At 34.2% G+C, this 20,298-nt stretch overlaps 1 protein-coding gene across 2 annotated transcripts in view; it reads left to right on the top strand.

Annotated features, from left to right (window-relative positions):
• LOC125864492 (probable LRR receptor-like serine/threonine-protein kinase At1g06840) overlaps positions 1-20,298 on the top strand; it is a 96,775-nt gene that overhangs the window by 10,571 nt on the left and 65,906 nt on the right. Inside the window, exons 7-22 of one of the 2 annotated variants that reach the window (XM_049544515.1) lie at positions 281-424; positions 518-586; positions 666-737; positions 871-945; positions 1,447-1,515; positions 1,754-1,822; positions 2,068-2,139; positions 2,260-2,346; positions 2,781-2,849; positions 6,930-7,444; positions 8,283-8,444; positions 10,809-11,092; positions 11,976-12,027; positions 12,387-12,631; positions 15,019-15,153; positions 19,281-19,765. The exons of the other annotated variant lie outside the window; for it this stretch is intronic. Coding sequence (XP_049400472.1) covers positions 281-424; positions 518-586; positions 666-737; positions 871-945; positions 1,447-1,515; positions 1,754-1,822; positions 2,068-2,139; positions 2,260-2,346; positions 2,781-2,849; positions 6,930-7,444; positions 8,283-8,444; positions 10,809-11,092; positions 11,976-12,027; positions 12,387-12,631; positions 15,019-15,153; positions 19,281-19,610 — 2,449 coding nt within the window. The 3' untranslated portion in view covers positions 19,611-19,765. Of the gene's footprint in view, positions 1-280; positions 425-517; positions 587-665; positions 738-870; positions 946-1,446; positions 1,516-1,753; positions 1,823-2,067; positions 2,140-2,259; positions 2,347-2,780; positions 2,850-6,929; positions 7,445-8,282; positions 8,445-10,808; positions 11,093-11,975; positions 12,028-12,386; positions 12,632-15,018; positions 15,154-19,280; positions 19,766-20,298 lie in introns of those variants that run through there. 2 annotated transcript variants of the gene reach the window in all.

Below are 20,298 nucleotides of genomic sequence, written 5' to 3'. Positions count from 1 at the left end.
ATATAATTATGCCAGCTAGAAGTCTTACCTTTATCATGAGAAGTCACATATACATATATTGGAATTTCAGTTCTCCATATAAGCCTCAATCAACATTTCTGAATCCCTGCTTCAATTGAAGCCCGAATATGCATATACCTCACTGTTGACAATCAGTACTATTCCTTACAGATGTTTTAGCTGGAGATATCTAATAAACTACTTGCATATTGTCTGCATATATGGATTTTTCACATTTACAAGAAACTCCAGTCCAACTACCATTCTTCTGTTTTTGCAGGCTTTTGAGTGGAAATCATATATCAGGTTCTTTACCAGAAGAGCTTGGTTATCTTCCTAACTTGGTTAACTTTCAGTTGGATTCAAATGATATATCAGGACCAATACCAAAATCGTTTGCAAACTTGCCAAAAGTTGCACATTTGTGAGTTCTCCATAGAATCCAAAGATACTGTACTGTTTGTGGTGGCATGGAGATGTTTAGTTTCTGTACTGATCATTCTTGTTCTGGATGCAGCCATATGAATAACAATTCTATAAGCGGTCAAATTCCTCCAGAGCTGTCTGCTTTACCTCTTCGACACTTGTAAGAATCACCTTATCCAACAATATATAAATACTAGTAAGTTTCATGTTTGGATTTACTTGGATGTGCATTATTTCAGCCTTCTGGACAACAACAACTTATCAGGTCACCTTCCACCAGAGCTTGCACGGATGCCGAGCTTAACGATGCTGTACTACCTGCCTTTGAAATCTTAAGCTTTTGCTGTTTCAATTTGTCTAGATTCTCAACAATTTAATGTCATTTCAGCGTTAATAAACAAACCCCAACACCTCCTTCCCCCCTCACAATATCAACTTTTGCAGTCAACTTGACAACAATAACTTTGAAGGCTCTGTGGTTCCGGCTTCTTACAGCAATATGTCCAAACTCGTGAAGTTGTAAGTTACTAATATCTCGGGTTTTGTTGGTTTTTGTTCTCTTTCCTGTCTGATGATATACATGCCCATTTTCACCAAGCAAGAATATAGAATTCTTAAGGATGTTTGCCATCACTCAAGGTTAAAGACCGTATTTATCCCAAACTTTGATCAGAAAACAAGTCCCCAGTGAACAGTCAGAAATAAATATATTCTCCCTTGTGATGTGACCTTTTCAGGCGCTAGAATTACAAAAGAGGATAAACAAAAAGTTTTCTCCATATTATATCAATGTACTCCCAATAAGGGTTTCCCACCCCCTTCCTCACAATAAATGAGAGGCTACAGCAGTATTTTCATTCTTTGGCAGTGACCTTTTGACATAACATGGAGTAACAATCTAAGACTGACGGAGGAACTCAATATTAATTTACTATATTATGAAGCTTATTGTGGTCATTCTATGATTATATTCACCATTCTTTAATTAATATTCTGCATATTATTTCATCAAACCTGCAGGAGTCTTAGGAACTGCAACTTGCAAGGAACAGTTCCTGACCTGAGCACAATACCAGGCCTTCTGTACTTGTAAGCATACTTCATTGAGAAATTCCTCTGTCCAATTAAACCACATTTTGAAGCTTATGTTCTTGTTGTTATGACCTCTTATAATGTTGATAGCTGCTAAATTAATTTTGCTTAATAGTTCTTATATACCAGATGAAGTTGAACTCGTCTGCCATTCAATTTGCTTTGAAAACTTGAAAGATAGACAGTTAAATTTACAACCAATGACAATGCATCTGATGCCAATTTCTCATGTCAGGGACCTTAGCAGAAACCAACTCACCGGAAATATACCTTCCAATAAGCTGTCTGATAATATCACTACCATGTAAGATTCTGGTAAAATATTAAACTGCTTAAATTTTTACTGGTTAATACAGCCAACTTTTAATCTCACTCCCTTCTTCTTCTTCTCTCCTCCCCCTCCCCCACTCTCTATCAGTATTTGTGGGTAGGTGGTCTAATGGAATTACTGTCTTAACATAAACTCTTTTCTTTTTGATGTTTGAGTAACTCAGTCTTGGTAATATCAGACTCTCGATAGTGAAGTAACTACTTTGATGATGATTGCAGCATTCTGTCAGGAAACATACTTAATGGTTCTATTCCTTTGAACTTTTCTGCCCTTCCAAATCTGCAAAGGCTGTAAGGAGCTTCATTTGTTCAATCTTTGTTTCTTGATCCTCAGGTTATTTCAAATTTCATTTCGATACTATAATAGCTGCAGTATTGACACTTCCTTTCCTAAAATTATTTTTCTTGTAGGTCACTCAACAATAATAGGTTAAGTGGTTTTGTGCCAACTACCATTTGGGAGAATAAGACATTTTCCCCAGATGCAAAACTTATATTGTAAGAGTATCATTTGTTCAGTTTCCTCTTAACAGTACTTTATTTTTCATTTTTGTGCTGTATACTGCCCCACAATCGATTGGCTATATGAAGTTGTTAACCATAAGGTATAGATAAAAGCTTTTTGTAGAGAATCAACCAAAATTTATGTGTCAATTTCAGTTTGATAGCTATTCAGTGTACAAGTAGTTTTGGATAGACAAAGAAGTAATAAGTACAGATATGGAATAAAGTGTCTATTGGCAACAAGGTTTTTCCATCTCTATACAGTTAAAGTACAACAAGGGATAATGTGTCTGGTGTTTTGTTTTGCTAGAGGTAATATAGCATGTATACTTTCATCTTACTAAACCATGCCATGTTTGACTAGAATTGGCCCTCATATGTTAACACCTCAGATTTCTGGGCTGATCCAGTTGATCTCCTTTGTGCAGGAACCTTCAACGTAATTTACTCTCAGATATTTCAGGGATTCTTGATCCTCCTCCAAATGTCGATATTATGTAAGACCATATTTCTGCTAGTCTTGAACATACATATTTGTGTTACTTTCAGTTCTCAGCTTTTATATTTACTAGTTCTTGGACACATACAATGCATGTGTATTCCATACTAATTAATACAAATGAAAAGAAAACTCAAAGGGTCTGTTTGGAAAACCACCTGGTAATTGGAATTGGTGTAATTACTAGGGTAGTAATTACCAATCTAGTAATTACACAGTCTAGTAATTACACTGACTTGTTTGGTTGCCACAGTGTAATTACACTGTAATTACACATGTCATGTTTGGATGCCACACTGTAATTACACATGTTGTGTTTGGATGTACAATTGCAATCATAAAATTATATTAAATTTTAAAAATAAAAATTAATTATTTAAAATTTATACTAGACAAATAAGAAACTTTATAAATAATATTAAATTAAATATTTAAGAGATATATTCTTTTTTTAAAATATATTACTTAATAAACATATGTTCTTAACTAATATTATGAAAAAATTATTGATTTATATTTTTTCAAATTAATATATTTCAATTGAATTGATAATAAAAACTAAAAGTATGAAGTTTCTACGAACATCCTGAAATGCATGTTTGATAAAAAGATTAATATATAAATAATATGTCATAAATTATTAAATATTCGACAAAAAGATAATCTATCAAGTCTTATTAAAAAATGACTTGCAATGTGAATTCAATATTACTAAAACAAATGAAACTGAAAATATAACATAAGTTATAAATTCAAAACAAAAAATTTAACATAATACTCTTATAGCAAATTTCAACATAGCATACATAAATATGATTTATTTTTTATTTTAAAAAAAAACCGTAAGTCTATAACCTTACTTAACAATAAATTCTATTTTAATTTAAAAATTAGAATACTAATAAAATTATGCTAATGAGAAATAAGCATGGCATAAAGAAATAGATAATACGAAAAAATTGCATAGAATCACGTGAAGTAAGGTTGAGAACAAGAAGAAAATGAAATATAATAATATAAAATAAAAAATAAACATCTAGAAATTTTTAGAATAATAAAAATAAAAATAGAACTTAAAATAATATAAGTGAAAAAAATAAAAATAGAATTAAAAAAAATTAAAAATTAAAAGGTGATCAGTTGGTAATTACACCATGTAATTACCAGCAATTCACAACCTCTGTCTATGAATTGGAAAGTGTAATTACCCCTGCCAATTACACCAATTACCTGCTGACCAAGTAATTACCCTGTCCAACCAACAAAACAATGTTAATTACACCAATTACACCAAATCCAATTACCAGGGTGTCCTTCCAAACAGGCCCCTAGTAGAAAATGAAAGTTCGAAGGAGAAATTATACCGTGCAGTAGGCTCTGCTCCTCATTCTCATTCGTTACCCTTCAGTATTCTCTTTTGAATATAGGTAACTATTTTTATATATAAAGTTGGGTGTCATTATATCTTGAATAATGAAATTGAAGTAGTTCTGGAAATCGTAAGAGAGAAAATCATTTGAAAAAGAAAAGAGAAAAGCAAACCCACAGTATCAACAATCTTATATCCAGTTATTGCAAGAAGAAGTTGCAAAAACTTTTCTACTATAGATCATCCAATTGCCATAAGTACGAATATCTAATCCAAATACCACAATGTTTGTTTATTCATAATATTTGAAAAGAAAAATGAGTTGCCCAGTCTTCGAACGCATGAGATGACAAAATGCATGGCAACCAAAATTAAATTCATACAAGTGCATATGAATTAAACTTCACGTGAAACTAAAATTCATGGCTGATTTTGTTTAAAACTGTCAAGACCCTAAAATCCCAAGCTGTGATGGCACCTACGCAAATCCCGTAGGTGATTCAATTACAATACTAGATCCATTTTAGCAATTTAAACCGTGGAATTAAAAGGGAAACCAGTAAATAAGGCAAAAGCAAGTGTTGCAGGAAATACACGATACGCCACCCAAAACCTGGTTCACAAGTGCAAGAGCTTCTAAAGTAGGATTACAATTCTCAATAAGTACTATGAATGTCCAAAAAGGAAAGATAGAAATAAATAAAAGGAATGGAGTCAGGTGTCTTGGAATAACCAAGCAGCTCACCCCGAAATCGAATACTCCAATCTATCACCAATTAGATGCAAGATAACCTATCACTCATACTCGGAACAAAATCTGCACTCAAACAGTGCAAAAAACAAGGGTGAGTATGAGAAACATGTGTACTCAGCAGCATCGTTGATCGACCCTAAATGAAGCAATAACGAGGGTTGGTTATACCATGCTTACCTTCACACTTCTCAATAACCATATCAATGACAAGTGTAAAGAATCCAAACAGTTAAATGAACAAGGTAGTTACAATTATCAGAATTCATCAAGTCAGGCAAGTAAGCTTCAGATAATGTCAACCAAACAGGTAAGAATCAATATGAAGTACGATAACCAATGCAATGCAAGTGATGTGAGATGAGATGCAATGCAATGGCCAATGCACCAGTACACACACTCCTGCGGTAGGTAGTCGGGACTCATGGAGGACTCGCAAGGTCCATATACTTCCCCCACAATCCGGTCTGTAGACCCATCGGGTAAAATAGTATCATCACTCCATCCAGAATCCGGTCTCTTAGACCCATCTGATAATCACTGTATCATCGTTTCATCCGGAATTCAGTCTTTTAAACTCATCAGACTAACCATATGATTCATCAAGTATATAATGCATGAGACATCATATGAAAGCATAATAGAATACTAGAGTTATGGAATACATGAACAGATAAAATGCCTTTCAACCAGTTCATACTTCAATTTACAAATAATAGTGAGTTATGAATATCAGATGGTCATACAAGCCATGTATCAACTAAAAGCTCAATTAGTCATGTTCTTACCCACTGTTATCATATAATTTTTTTGATGGGTAAAAGTTTTTATTAGTATGGTACCAAGATAGCACAGGACTAAGTACAAAGCTACAACATCTCCACAATCATACTACATATTCCCCGCTAAAAGATCCAAAAAAAAAAAAACAAATATTGGTCCGTCCTATCTAAAGTACTACTATAACACCAAAAAAACAAGTTTTTGATACATTTATTTTTTACTCTAGCAATCTACGGTCTTTTTCCCTCAAAGCATGTCTTGTTCCTTTCCAGCCAAACAGTCCAAAATATGCAAATGGGAATGGTCCTCCATATCTGTTTCGCTCTTCCCTTTACTCTTTGAGATTGCCAAACTTCCAACAGACTATTGATCCTGTGATATAACCAGAGACACACCCATAATGTTCAGAAACAAATTTCCAGCATTGTCTTGAGAAACTGCAATGTAGGAACAAGTGCTCAACTGTTTCCTGCTCCCTGTTACAAAAAAACATCTGCTGCACATGGAATAGTCTCTCCTTTGCAGGTTATTTTGGTTTAAACGAGCATCCCTGGCAGCTAACCAACCAAAGCAGGCTGCTTTCAAAGGTGCCTTGGTTCTCCAGATCATTTTCCAGGGCCAGTAAGGAATACCCTGATTATTCTGCTTAGAAACATTTTAGAAGAACTTTTGATTGAAAATAATTTATCCCTGTTATGGACCCAACTAACACATCTGTTTTATCTCAATCAATTAAGCATGTGTTCAGTTGTTCCATCAGTTGACCGAAACTTTCTACTTCTCTATCATTCAAGTTTCTCCTGATAGTAATATGCCAGCCTGAGTTTCATGGAAATTTAACAGGTTACATAACGAAGAATCAACAAGTTTTTCATTATGATGGAGCCAGTATACATTTGCTTTTTTGATTAATTCTAAAAACAAATTGCTCAACTTCTATCTCGGTTAAATGTGTTCTAGCTTCATCTGATAGCTTATGCATGTTTGTGTGCAACTGTGTGTGCCATATTTGCTGGTTGCACAAATTACATTAATAATGTGATGGGGTTAACCCATTTCCTGATATTTTAACTTGCAAATATTTTCAATGGCATAAAGTTCCGGCTCTTCTTATCACTCTTTGAAATTTCTGATTAAGCATTCATCAAATTATGACACTGAATAATAACTTTCAGGCTTTATGGAAATCCTGTATGTGGAAATGCAAATGAGCGTCAGATTACCCAATTTTGTAAACCAAAAGATGGAGATGAAGAGTATGGAGTCTTTAACAATTCCATTCCAAGTTGTGCAGCCCAGCAGCCTTGCAACAGTTATTCCGAACATGTCCCAACATTAGCGGATGGCTGTTTTTGTGCAGCACCTTTTGGAGTTGGTTTTCTTTTAAGAAGCCCTAGCTTTTCAGACTTTCCGCCACATTACAGTGACTTTGAGCAGTGGATAAAAGACAGTGTTAACTTGAATATTTATCAAATATACATTCATTCTGTTGCATGGCAAAGCGGTCCTAGGCTTAGGACGTTTTTGAAATTTTTCCCTCCACGTATAAATGATTCCAATGATTTTGCCAAATTTAATGACAGTGAGATAGTACGGATCGCAAACGTATTTGCCACCTTTAATCTTACTGGAAGTGATGTCTTTGGCCCATATGACCTGCTCAATTTCACTGCCATGGGATATAGTTCTGGTATGTCTCCAAACCCATTGTGTTTTGCATAAGTAGGATATAATCTTTAATGTTATTCACAGATCAGATTGATTAAATGTGGACATTTTCAGTTGTAGTTGTGTAATGATTTCCTGAGGAATTTAAAGTAAAACCAAATTGAATCAAGAAAAAAAAATGTGAATCTCGTGTGCCCGTATGATTTTTTTCTTTTATTCTTGCTGATTCTTGAATATAATTATTATGATTATTATTAATGTCGTTTATCTTTACTGGTCATGCTCAGATACAAACTCTCTTTCCCGTTGTGCTCCATTTCGTTTCTGAAAATGTCTATTTATATCATCTATCTTGTGATATGGAACACAGTTTCTTCATGTTGTCGTTGAAGTATGCGAGTAAGAAAATTCAATGAAATGGTTTAGATACCCATGCATTATTGAAGCTTAACATCCTCATAGACATGCTAACCTGACAGAGATGCTAGTGATTCTTAGAGACTTTTGACTACATTACTATAAGTTCTTAATTAAGTAAAATCTACAGACCCATTCAGAAACTCACGAGGAATTGCCTACTATTGTTTTATTTTTTATGTAAAGAAGAATTTGTTTATTAATGATACAGAATCTGTTTAACGAAACATTATAGAATCTTTGTAAGAAGAACAAAGATCTACTTTTTTATTTTTGTATTCTGTAAAGATGTTTCACAACACAGTCTTTGTCCTGAATATATATATCATTGTTACCTTTCTCAAAAAAATATGCTACCATATAAGAGAGACAATAACTTGCTCTGTTCTTGTCATTCTTCCTGCTTTCTCAAGATCAAATTCTGAAAATTTTCATTCTTGCAGCCCTTTTTCCCCCGTTGGGGGGAGAGGGAAGCAGAGTAAACATAGGCACCATGGCTGGAATTGTCTTTGGATCCTTATGTGCTGCAGCTGTGCTACTTATGGCCATAATATTCGTGTTTCTTAAAATGCATCGAAGGTTCCATGTTTCAAAAGATCAATCATGTGAGTTAATCTTCAGTTATCGTATGTGACTTTGCCTCAGCTATGGGGAGTTTCTTCTCCATTTCTTTCACTCACCCCTGTTAGGACCTGCTGGTTAAGTAGTCAATAGACTTAACTTTTCTTGGATATTCTTATGAATCACCAAAAATGAGGCCGTGAAACCACATTTTTTGAGCGGTTCAAGCATATAACGCAAACTTCACACCTTATAATTTCCAATTTCCAGCTTCTGTAGAACAAAAGAACCATCTTTTTTGTATGTGGCAAACTATCTTTCTTAGTACGTTTGTTGGTAATTTAACTATGATATTACTTGATGTTTACTTTAAGTTTCTTTTTAGGAGAGAGAGTCTGGTGCTTTAATTCCTCACATGGCCAGAGAATTTTACGGGTTTTATGGAAAGTTTGTGCATATTGCATTTTACAATAAGCTCTCCGCCAATGCCCCATCACCCCTAAAACAAAAAAGTGGAAAAGAAATAAATAGAAAGTGTGCTGAGCATGTATAACTAAGTAATACCCTTGTTGTAATGCGTCTGTTATTAGTATATTAATTATACTACAATTTATGTTCTTTTATTAGTCAGGGTTAATTGATATTCTTAAACAACATTATACCCAGTGTAGTCCCACAAATTAGGGCCCGAAGAGGGTAGAGTGTACCCAGACCTTACCCCTACCTCAAAGGTCTCAGGTTGTCTCCGATGATCCTCGACTCAAGAAAATCAGCCCAAAGTAGTCTAGAAAAAGAAATAATGGAAGTATAAGAAACAACAAATAGTAACAAAACAATATTACACAAAACACTATGATAGTCGAAGTACAAGGAACAATAGATACTAATAGAAATTAATTGATATTCTTAAAGTGAAACACATTAGTTGAAGCCAACTATTGTATCAAAGGTTCATTTGCATTGAAGTAATTGTTGAAAATTGCTTTTGTTGCTGCAGATTTACTAGGAATAACAAGTAGTTTAGTTGTAGGAGGAGTCTTCCGTTGAATTTAAATTTAAATCTAGTTGGATATATTTAATTGAGATAATTTAGGATTTTGAATTTTATTTTGCAGAATTTCTGATTTCAAGTTACTATTTTAAGCCCTCTATACTTAGCAAAATTATTGAAATACATAGTGTAATTACTTTAAAAAAAAAATTGGTTGCACCTTCTTTTAAAAAAACCAAGTGGTGTCAACGCTTTCTTTGATATTAGGACCCGTTTGGCCATGCGATATGAAATAATGATATGGAATCATAATATGAAATCATGATTTTTGGAATCAACATAAAATCGCATGTCCAAATGCTGATTTCATTTCACGATTTCATATCGTGACATGATATCACATGGCCATACGCTTACTTATTGAATCTGTGAGTTCATAATTTGTGAGTTCATTGAAGTACTTTCAACCACTTTAACCCATATATATTTTCAACCCATTTTTAATCCGTGCTTATTTATAATGCGCATGGCTATTTCAACCAATACCAATTTCAACTAAATTTTAATTCATGCTACTTTCAAACCTATTTTTCAACCATGACAAGCAATCGTCTCTGTTTGAGTGTCCCACAAATTTTCACTAATGAGAACTATCAAATTTGGTGAGTGAAGTTCAAGTCTTCCTATGAAACGTATAATTCATTGCGATGTAGTGTTGGAAGAGAAGTTTTTACAACACTTTTTGCAAATTTTATAATTGTCCATATTAAAACACTTTCAAAAGAGCTTTCAGGCAGAAAATGTTATTGAGGTGCTTTTTATGCACAAAACAAAAAGAACAAGAAAGATTCATGTTACAAAAGTATGCAAAGTTGGAGACACTCAAAATAATCCTCAAGCACAAACAACAGAAATAGAAAATGAGGAATAACTTTTTTAAATTGCAGCAACAAAAGCAAAGGAGTGTTGGAAATAGTTTTTGTTATTGCAGATTTACAGAATAACTAGTTTAGTTGCAGGAGGAGTATATGTTTGAATTTTAAATTAGTTTAGTTGCAGGAGGAGTATCTGTTTGAATTTAAATTTAAGTTTTGTTGAGATAGTTTAGGATTTTGAATTTTATTTTGCAGATTTTCTGTTTTCAAGTTGTCTATTTAAAGCGCTCTATGCTTGATAAAATTATTCAGAGACATTTTAAAATTGTTCTTCCAATCTTTTTTGATGCACCATCTTTAAAAAAAAAAAAACAGTCATGCTATCATCACCTAAGCTTTTTCCTTTCATTCTTTTTATGACAACTTTTCATGCTAATGTTTTCAATGAATATCTAACTATGAGTAATTGAACCTTCTATGTCATTAATCTCTACCCAAGACCACGTGGAACTCATAGTAATGTTCCTTCATTTCTTTTGTAGTGCCAAAATTTCCAATGCGAATAGAAGGTGTTAAGGCATTGGGTTTTAAGGAATTAGAGGCAGCAACTAACAGTTTTAGTAGTACAACTATAATTGGTCAAGGAGGCTATGGAAAGGTCTACAAAGGCATTTTGGCAGAGGGCACAATAGTGGCAATAAAACGTGCACAGCAAGGCTCATTACAGGGGGAAAAAGAGTTCTATACTGAGATAGAATTACTGTCACGTTTGCATCACCGAAATCTGGTTTCTTTGGTGGGATACTGTAATGAAGGAATTGAACAAGTAAGATTCTCCAAACTGGAAAAATAATACACAATACATTATATATATATATATATATATATAAATATATATTCTTATGGTGATCGTCTCAGTTCAATAGTCAACTTCTGATTGCCCAGTTCTGGTTGAACACTGTTACAAAATGTATATAGACATCATTTTAGTAGTATACATAGGCATATTTTAGCTAGTAGATATGTAGGAATCCCTCATAATTAGATAGCAGATTTGTAGGAATCCCTCTTTATTTTCTTTCCTAAATTAGCACCAAGTATATTGTATTTATATCTAGCTTATCTATTGGAATAAGAAATCAACTTCTATTCGATTACAAACACCTAGGCCAAAATTAAAATTTGTGCCTTGTTGATCATTTTGAATGCCTCGCTGCCAGTGTGCAGAAGCAATCAAGCATAGCATCAATCACCTTCTACAATTTAGAGAAATCTATTTGATATCAATCCAGATGCTAATGAAATGACAAGCATCGCATAAATGATAGTTAAATTGCAGCGCAAAGTTCATAGACTTAGCTGATTCTTCTGTTAAAGTAAACTCAAGCAAAAATCTTCTGAGATAGTATTTTCGTCATATATCTTTTTCTGTCAACAATTTTTATCACATGTTAAGTGATCCAATTTGTGAGCAAATCCAATCTACAGTGCTTAGATCACTAAATATTAAGTTCAACCAGCAGTCCCATCTATGTGCCACTCATCAGTTACATCCCTCATACTTGCGTACATACTCTGGTTGCATTAGTGAAATGCATGTCTTCTGAAAAATTAATCAAATTAAGAAACAGATGGAATGATAAGAAAGGATATTAAGTTTTGTAGTTTTCTGTTCTACTTTTGTAATAGTTGGGTTCATGTGCATGCAGATGTTGGTGTATGAGTTCATGCCAAATGGTTCCTTACATGATCTTCTCTCTGGTATGTGATGTATCCTTCCTTCGCCTATGGTGTCATTTGACTTCCTTTTGTTAGAATCAAGCACATTTATTCTCCTTTTTTCACTTTTTCTTCTGGTGTTCTTTATTTTTATCCAAAAAAGAGGGTGAAAGATGTCCCTCTAGTAAAATGTGCTTGGATACATGAAAGTAAATCTAATTTCTCAGAGATCGTTTTTTTTCTGAAGTTTTTACTTCATTTTGACTCCTGAACTCCGATGGTCAGTTTCCTACTTTCTTCACTTGTGTGATGAGGTCATCAACATGTTTATCACGTGGAACCTTATATTCTTAATTGTAATCATGTGTTAGTAAGATTATTAAAGATCTTTATTTTTACAGCTAGATATGAGCAACGTCTGAGTCTTGAAACAAGGTTATACATTGCTTTAGGTGCTGCCAGGGGCATCCTCTACCTCCATTCTGAAGCTGATCCTCCAATAATCCATCGTGATATCAAGCCAAATAACATACTGTTGGACTCCAAGTTCACCGCAAAAGTTTCTGATTTTGGAATCTCAAGGCTTGCACCATTACCTGATGCTGAAACGAGTGGAAATGTATCAACTGTTGTGAAAGGAACTCCTGTAAGGCTTTACTCGTCTTATATGTTGAAGCCTGCAATAGAAAATCGCATTGCAATAAGACCTGAAACTTAAGCAATCTAGGTAGCATGACCACAGACCAGGACTTGATATTCTTCAAAATCAATGATAAAAATGGCTGAGAATAGGGAGAACTTTTCTATATTCATTCTAACATATGCATGAAATTGTCTCATTAAATGGATCAAATATCCTATCAAAATAATTAATCAACAGTGTGATACACTCATCTTCTTAAGCACTTCAATAATGGACGGTTGAACTTCTTCCACCCTTTCGTGTGTTCCCCACCACCATCGATCATTGCAGAATTTAAACATGAGTCTACATCTCACAGTAAAAATTGATGGACAAAACAATTGTCTTAAAAAAAATGTTTTTTCAGTGACATGCTTAAGACTCATTTTAAAGGTAGTTACTGTTGAGTCCCACATTGGTCGGTGGGAGGGAAATTTGTCTCCATATAGTGTCTTGGACAATCTTCCACTCATGAGTTAGCTTTTGGGGTTTAGTTAGGCCCAAAATACATTTCTTTATCATGGTATCAGAGCTAAGCTCACAAGTCAACACACAAGGCTCTTAGGAATGGTGCCTTGAGTGCTCAATCGGCACAGATGTCTTTATCATTCCCACAGATAGCGGGCAGGGTATAATCGGTCCATACACTGAGCCTCCAACACTCGTTGGGCGCCCAACGCTCACCTCGAAGATGTGCGTCGCCCATAGAGTTTCCTAACTCGTATGGATACCATAGACACTCCTTAGAGATGCCTAGGCAGGCCCTTGAGGATCCCCCTCAAGGTTGCTCACTTGGTACGGCTTGATGCCAGCACCCATGGGGGAGGTTGGCTGAGCATGCAACACATCTGCCCCTTTTTTTATGCTTTAAAGAAATAAGTCACACTGGATGATTGTTTTGGTCATAGAATCATAATGGGTATTTCTTATTGATCTGAACTCCAAAGGACATCGTTTGTTCCTAAAGACTTGTCTTGGCATCCTTCACACCTCCATGAAGTTTCACACCTCCGTTGACTTTTTATTTTTAGTTAAGAGAATGCCTATATATATATTGCTACTTTGATTTGTTCATTAATGATTTAATTGCTAGTTGACTTTTTATTTTTAGTTAAGAGAATGCCCTTAAACTGAACCAAACTTTTAAAAAAATAACACCGACACCGAACCGAGAAACCGAATTAGTTCGGGTAGGTTTTTTGGTTTTCCGGTATTTATGTCCACCCTTACCCACAACTGCACGTCTAGGCCAACAGGTTCTCAAGGCTGAATCCAAGCCAACCTCACAAGTCAACACACGAGGCTCTTAACAGCGGTGCATGGAGTGCTCATTCGGCATGGAGGTCTTTATCATTCCCACAGATAGCCCTCAGGGCATAATCTGTCCATACATAGAGACTCCAGCACTCATTGGGCATCAACGCTAGCTCTGAGGTTGTGCACCGCCCATAGAGTTTCCTAACGCGTATGGGTACCTTGGACACTCCTTAGAGATGCCTAGGCAGGCCTTTGAGGATCCCCTTTTATCATGGTATCGGAGACAACCCACCCAATGCTTGTTCACCCGATGTTAGCCCCCGCCTTACAGTGTCCAAGCTCCAAATGTCCAATCCTGGCTCCAGATTTCCTTACATGGTTTTCGGAAATCCTCCCCTCATGTGATACTTTTTGGGGTTGAGTTAAGCCCAAAATACATTTCTTTAGCAGTTACATACATGTATATGATGGTCTGTCCTGTATGGTAACAATCTAAAATCATGTTTCTCAAAATCTGGCGATTAAATCTTAGTGTTTCCCAAAGCAAATATATGCCATGGTTAAGACTTCTTGTTTACGGTCAATAGTAAATTTGAATATTCACTCCAGCTGAATGCTTTATGGAATGAAACCCATATGGGTTTGACAGGGAAAATATTGAAACTGTGGAAATGGCTTGCAAACTCAGAATATCATGCCTCATTGATTTTAGAGTCAAACATCAGTCACTGTTATTTGTGATTAACAATGAGTAAATTATGATTTTCAGATATCTACCAGTTTATTCCTAACTGATCAAAGTTTGATTCAATCATCAAGTTACACTAACGAATCTAATATAAAGGAAAAAGTATAATCTGGGGGTGATCTTGTTCAAAATCTCTCTATCTATGTATCTCTCTCTCACACACACAGACTTGCTTGATTGTTTTTGTCTTCTTGCCTTTCCTCTTGAGAATTCATTCTCTGAAGTTTGATCATGAATACACATACTATGATCCCCTAGTATTTCATTGCTTTTTACCTTCTCAATTATTTTTCTCTTTGCTTCTCCAAAGATAGCTGACAGTTGCCAAAATTTGACACTTGTGTAGGGCTACCTTGATCCTGAGTACTTCTTTACTCACAAGTTGACAGAGAAAAGTGATGTTTACAGCCTTGGTATTGTATTTCTGGAGCTTTTAACGGGGATGCGACCTATTTCTCATGGAAGGAACATCGTCCGGGAGGTACTTGCTTCTTTTTCCCCCCTAAAGTTATCTTAGCATTGCACTTTGTTCATGAAATCTTCAGGGGAACATTTGATAGCTCTTCTAGATATATTCGGTGTCTGCTAATGGATCTGAACTAAAGCAGTAGAGGGCATTTGCTTTCATGAGTTTCAGTTTTTTTATCGCTTTAATAAGAACCTCAATAAATTCCAATGTGATCTATTTATGAAATTGAAATACAGCATACGAATCAATATAGTTACTGGGTCCTTAAAACTTTTTTTTTTTTTGAAACTGGCAACATTTGAATTGATATTTGTACTTAGGTAGTACCGGAAGAACATATTTACAACAAAGTAAGGCAAAAAGAAACTAATCCTGACTCTAGATGGACCCCTAAAACATCTAAAATTGACTCAGTCTCATTAGAGCAAACATTTGCACACCAAAAGCAGAACAACAATATACATTAAAGTTTAATCTCTTGCACATTGCTGCTCTTGTTTTCAAAATATCTGTCATTCCTCTCTCTCCATATAGTACACCAAATGCAGGCAGGAATAATCCTCCATCTGTGTCTGTTTCTAGCTCCAAATCCTGTTTCTTTCCAACTGAAAAGAGTATCATCAATCTTACTAGGCATTATCCATGAGATGCCTCTGAGATTGAGGAAAATCTGCCACAGTTGGTCAGTGACTTTACAGTGTAGGAAGATATGTCTAACTGTCTCAACATCTATTCCACATAAAGGACGTATGTTGCACAGTGGAATTCCCCTCTTTGCCACATTGTCAAGAGTCAAAGTAGCCTTATCATATCATATAATCATATCATCATATCATATATAATACTATAAGTGGGAACAAAAAAAGTTAAAAGTTGAAATACCAAAATAACCTTATAAAGTTTAGTTACTACAATAATACTAGTACTAGTAGTATTACTAAAAGTGGAACAAATAAAGTTAAAAGTTGAAATACCAAAATAACCCTACAAAGTTGAGTTACTACAATAATACCATTAAAACAAGAAATAAGTTTTTCCTAATAAAATCTAAAATCTAAATTATTCAGCATTAAAACATGAAATAAATGTCATCAAAAAAAAAAACATGAAATAAATATTTTTTTAAAAATAAAATCTAAACTATTCATTTTTGACAACGTACAAAACTGGCTCTTAATTGTTTTGTTACCTTTTCTAAAATGCATGTCTTCTCTTTTCTTCTTTTTTTCCAGAAAATAATTAATTACATCAATTTTTTTACGCATGCATCTTTACTTAAGAGCTAACTTTTATAATTTTCATATATTTAATCTTCTAATTCTCATTTCTTAATCTTGACCTTTCAAATTTCTCACAAATAAAAAAAAAAAATACAAATGAGTAATTATTCCTTAAAGATAAGAAATTAAAGTAGATACATGTATCTTTTAAAGTTAATTTTCATGCTTTATTTTTTTTATATTTATTTTAATAGTATTTGACCTTTCAAATTTCCACGTAACTTTTCATATTACTGCAATTCTTGTCCTATAAATTCAACCTTTCCAAGGAAGACTTTTATTTACTACTCCTACAATTTTTGTGTGTTGGAGCTCTAAATCGGTGAAATAATGTCACAATTTGTTGTGAAAGTTGTGAGATATCCCTTATACAATCATGGGAATAGACAAGAATTCAGTTATTGAAGCATCGGAGCTTGATGTATTAGTTTTATTCTTGTTTGTAGTAATTAGAATTAGAATGAGACTTTTCTATCTTGCTTTATATAGTTGAATTGCTGATTTGTTAGCAACTTGCTTTAATTTTAGATTTTTTTTTGTATGCTCAAATATAGACAATTTGTTACATTAATTTTTATTTCAGTTTTCATTATAGAGAAAAGCAAACCTAATTGTCTTGTTCATGTGTTTCTTTCTTCTTATGTTTGTTCTTTGTACTTCTAATTTTACATGTATATTAACTTTCACCTTTAAGAATGAATTTGATAGAATGTTTATTCATTTTTTTGTTGAAAAAAAAGAAGGTGAAACATATAGCATTAGGTTAATGGTGGATAAGTCATGTATGAAGAGACAATTAAATTCTATAAAAATATAGTAGTATGTTTATAAATATTCTGATTTTCAAACTATAAATTATAAGACTTTTTACACCTTAATTTTTAATATTTATAATTAAATAATTAGTTTAAGTGCTCGTGGATAAAAATTTAATATAATATTTTTGTACACATCCATTATAATTATACAAAAAGTAAATAATTTCCTATCAAGCTTTTAATTGATGAAACATTAATATTGCACTACGGTTTGCATAAATTAATCTCATGCAATCTTTTGATCTTCTAACACTATTCTACCAACAAAAAGGAACTTTTAACACTATCGAGAAATTTAATTTGGCTAGCTGTTATCTTTTCCCTTTTGCTTTACAAACTCATTTTTTGACTTATAAATAGAGTTTATTTTATTAACTTCTCATATCATTATCTCGGTGCATTCACTTGGAGGTCATGAAATTTGAGTATCTAAGTTAATAGCGAGACAAAGTAAGAAACCTCAATTAGACACATTTGTTTAGAAAGAACTCAAATCACTTTATTTAATAATGTTTATTTTTTAAAAAACTAATATACTCATAAGGGTTACACGCGCAAAGCGCGTGCTCAGAAACTAGTTAGCTAAAAGCCAAGTGAAACATGCCACTTTGTGTGGCACTTTGGCTTACCAAATGTGCTTCCAAGGCCACTTAATAATCCGAGCTCTAGGTTGGTTTGTCAGCTTGTATCCCTCTTTCACCTTATATATGCCTTTGCTATGCCCATTCCACCATAAGCAATCCTCTCCTCTCCTCTTTGTAGTCCTTGAAAGTTCTCCAAAAACTTACAATTCAGTCACTCTTGGAATTTCCCAATCATTTAAATGTCTTCTGAGGACAAATCCCTGCCTTGTGGTGTCCACATTTCAGCAACTGTCTCGTGTTGATGTTGAGCCAAAGCACAGATGTCAGGAAATAAACTTTGTAAACTATCAGGACCCATTCATTTGTCTAACCAAAAAAAGAGTCATGTTGCCGTTATGTACCTTGATAGTAGATTGAATTTTAAGGAATGGACAGAAGAGCCTGATGGATCTCCAAAGACTAACACCATAAGGGATAGTGACTTCTTTAGTTACCCAATTGTCCAGCTCCCCATACTTGTTCTTGATGACATTACACCATAAAGCTTGAGTCTCCTGTGGGTATCTCGATAGCCATTTCATCTTAAGAGTTCTGCTTTGGTCCTTAAGGTTCTTGATGCCTAATCCACCCTGTCTTTTGCATCTGATAATATTCTTTCATTTGACGAGGTGGTAACTTTTCTTCTCCTTATTACCTTGCCACAGAAAATCTCTCCTGATTTTATCCAACCTTCAAACCACTGTATGAGGTATATGAAATAGGGACACCATGTAAGTTGGTAGAGCATCTAGGACAGAGTTTATCAAAGTTAGTCTACCTCCCAGTGACAAATAATATGATCTCCATCTGGACAATCTCTTCTTACATTTCTCCAAAATTGGATTCCAGATATCTATGGATCTTGACTTTGCTCTCAAAGGCATGCCAAGATATGTTGATGGCAATGTGCCTACCACTCCTCCCAGAATTTGTGATAGGTGCTCCATATTGGGGACCAAATTAATTGGAGAAAGGTTAGTAATGAAGTAGAGAAAGCTGTTATGGCCCAACCCTTATTTCTTACTGTAGAATGGTCAGGGATGAGTTCCCAAAGTTGGATGCGTTGACATAAAATGTTATGACAGCTAGAAATTGAGATCAGCACTAATAACATGTCCATTGTCTTAATAGTATCCAGTAGGTGTTTGACCTAAATGAAAATGGTGAAGTCCTCAATGTTTAAGCTGATCCACAACTAGTACTAGCTCACCAGCCTAGAAGACGAGAAATGGGAGAAAATTAGAGTTCGAGATCAACACCTATGTGAATCAGACATTTTGAATTAAAGCTCAAACTATTTAGAAGTTTGAGGAAAAACTACAGTCAAAGAAAAAACTGTTGAACTCTCCAAATAGTTAAAGTGTCATTCTTTTTGGGAACGGAGGGAGTAAGAAAAGTTACTTTTGTACTAATGACAGGTGAATGCAGCATGCCAATCAGGGATGATGTCTTCTATAATAGACAAGAGTATAGGTCCATATTCCTCAGATTGTGTCAAGAAATTCCTGGATTTGGCCGTGAAGTGTTCACTGGATGAACAACAGGACAGACCGTTTATGCTGGAGGTGGTGAGAGAGTTAGAGAACATAACTTGCATGCTTCCAGCAATTGACAATAATAATATTGCACCCGATTTAGATGTTTCCACATCACCAACTTCAGCTTATTCCAGACACACTACAACCTACACGACCATGGAAGGAATTGAGCTTGTGAGCGGTGTCATTCCCTCCATCAGGCCTCGTTGATGTTTTTAAGGGCTTGCTATATACCCTTCATTTACCAACATGTTAATGGTCAAAATTCTGAAGTATTAGAAGTTCAGTATTAGTAAGTCTGAGGTATGTAAATATATATATGCAGTTTGAATCAATACTGAGAGGATAAAAAGACTTGCTTGTATATATTGGTTATAAAAAAAAAGACTTGTATATATGTTGTTGTTCCATTCAGAAGAGAAGTGATTTTATCATTTCATGTAAGAGTTTTTTTAAATGAATACAGAAAACAGTTTGTTTGTAGTAATCAATTACTGAAAATATTACCAAAAGAATGTGTTCTAAAATCTCATGTTATTGAACTGTTTTATTCATCATTTTTATTTTTATTTTGTTTTAGAAATACGATAGATTTAACGTCTAATTATTTATTACACAACAATAACATACCCGGTTTAATTATTTATTACACATAATATGAAAATGATAAGGTCCTACTATATTCTTTTAGGGAGAACTCAGATAAGTACTACTCATACACATACATTGCAATAATATGACCAATTTTAACTTTGCAAATCTGTAGCCCAAAAACATTAGGCCTGGGTTCGGAAACGAGGATTTTCTGTTGTTCTTTTTCAAATATTCAAGTGCAAAGTTGGATGATTTTCCATTTTTCTCCTTCATGTTCGTATACGTTCTTATTCTAGCTATAAAA

This window comes from Solanum stenotomum, chromosome 5 (genome assembly GCF_019186545.1).
Source record: "Solanum stenotomum isolate F172 chromosome 5, ASM1918654v1, whole genome shotgun sequence".
NCBI lineage: Eukaryota > Viridiplantae > Streptophyta > Magnoliopsida > Solanales > Solanaceae > Solanum > Solanum stenotomum.
The sequence above is the reverse complement of the archived record's forward strand: the minus strand, read 5'-3'. Positions and strand labels throughout refer to the sequence as shown.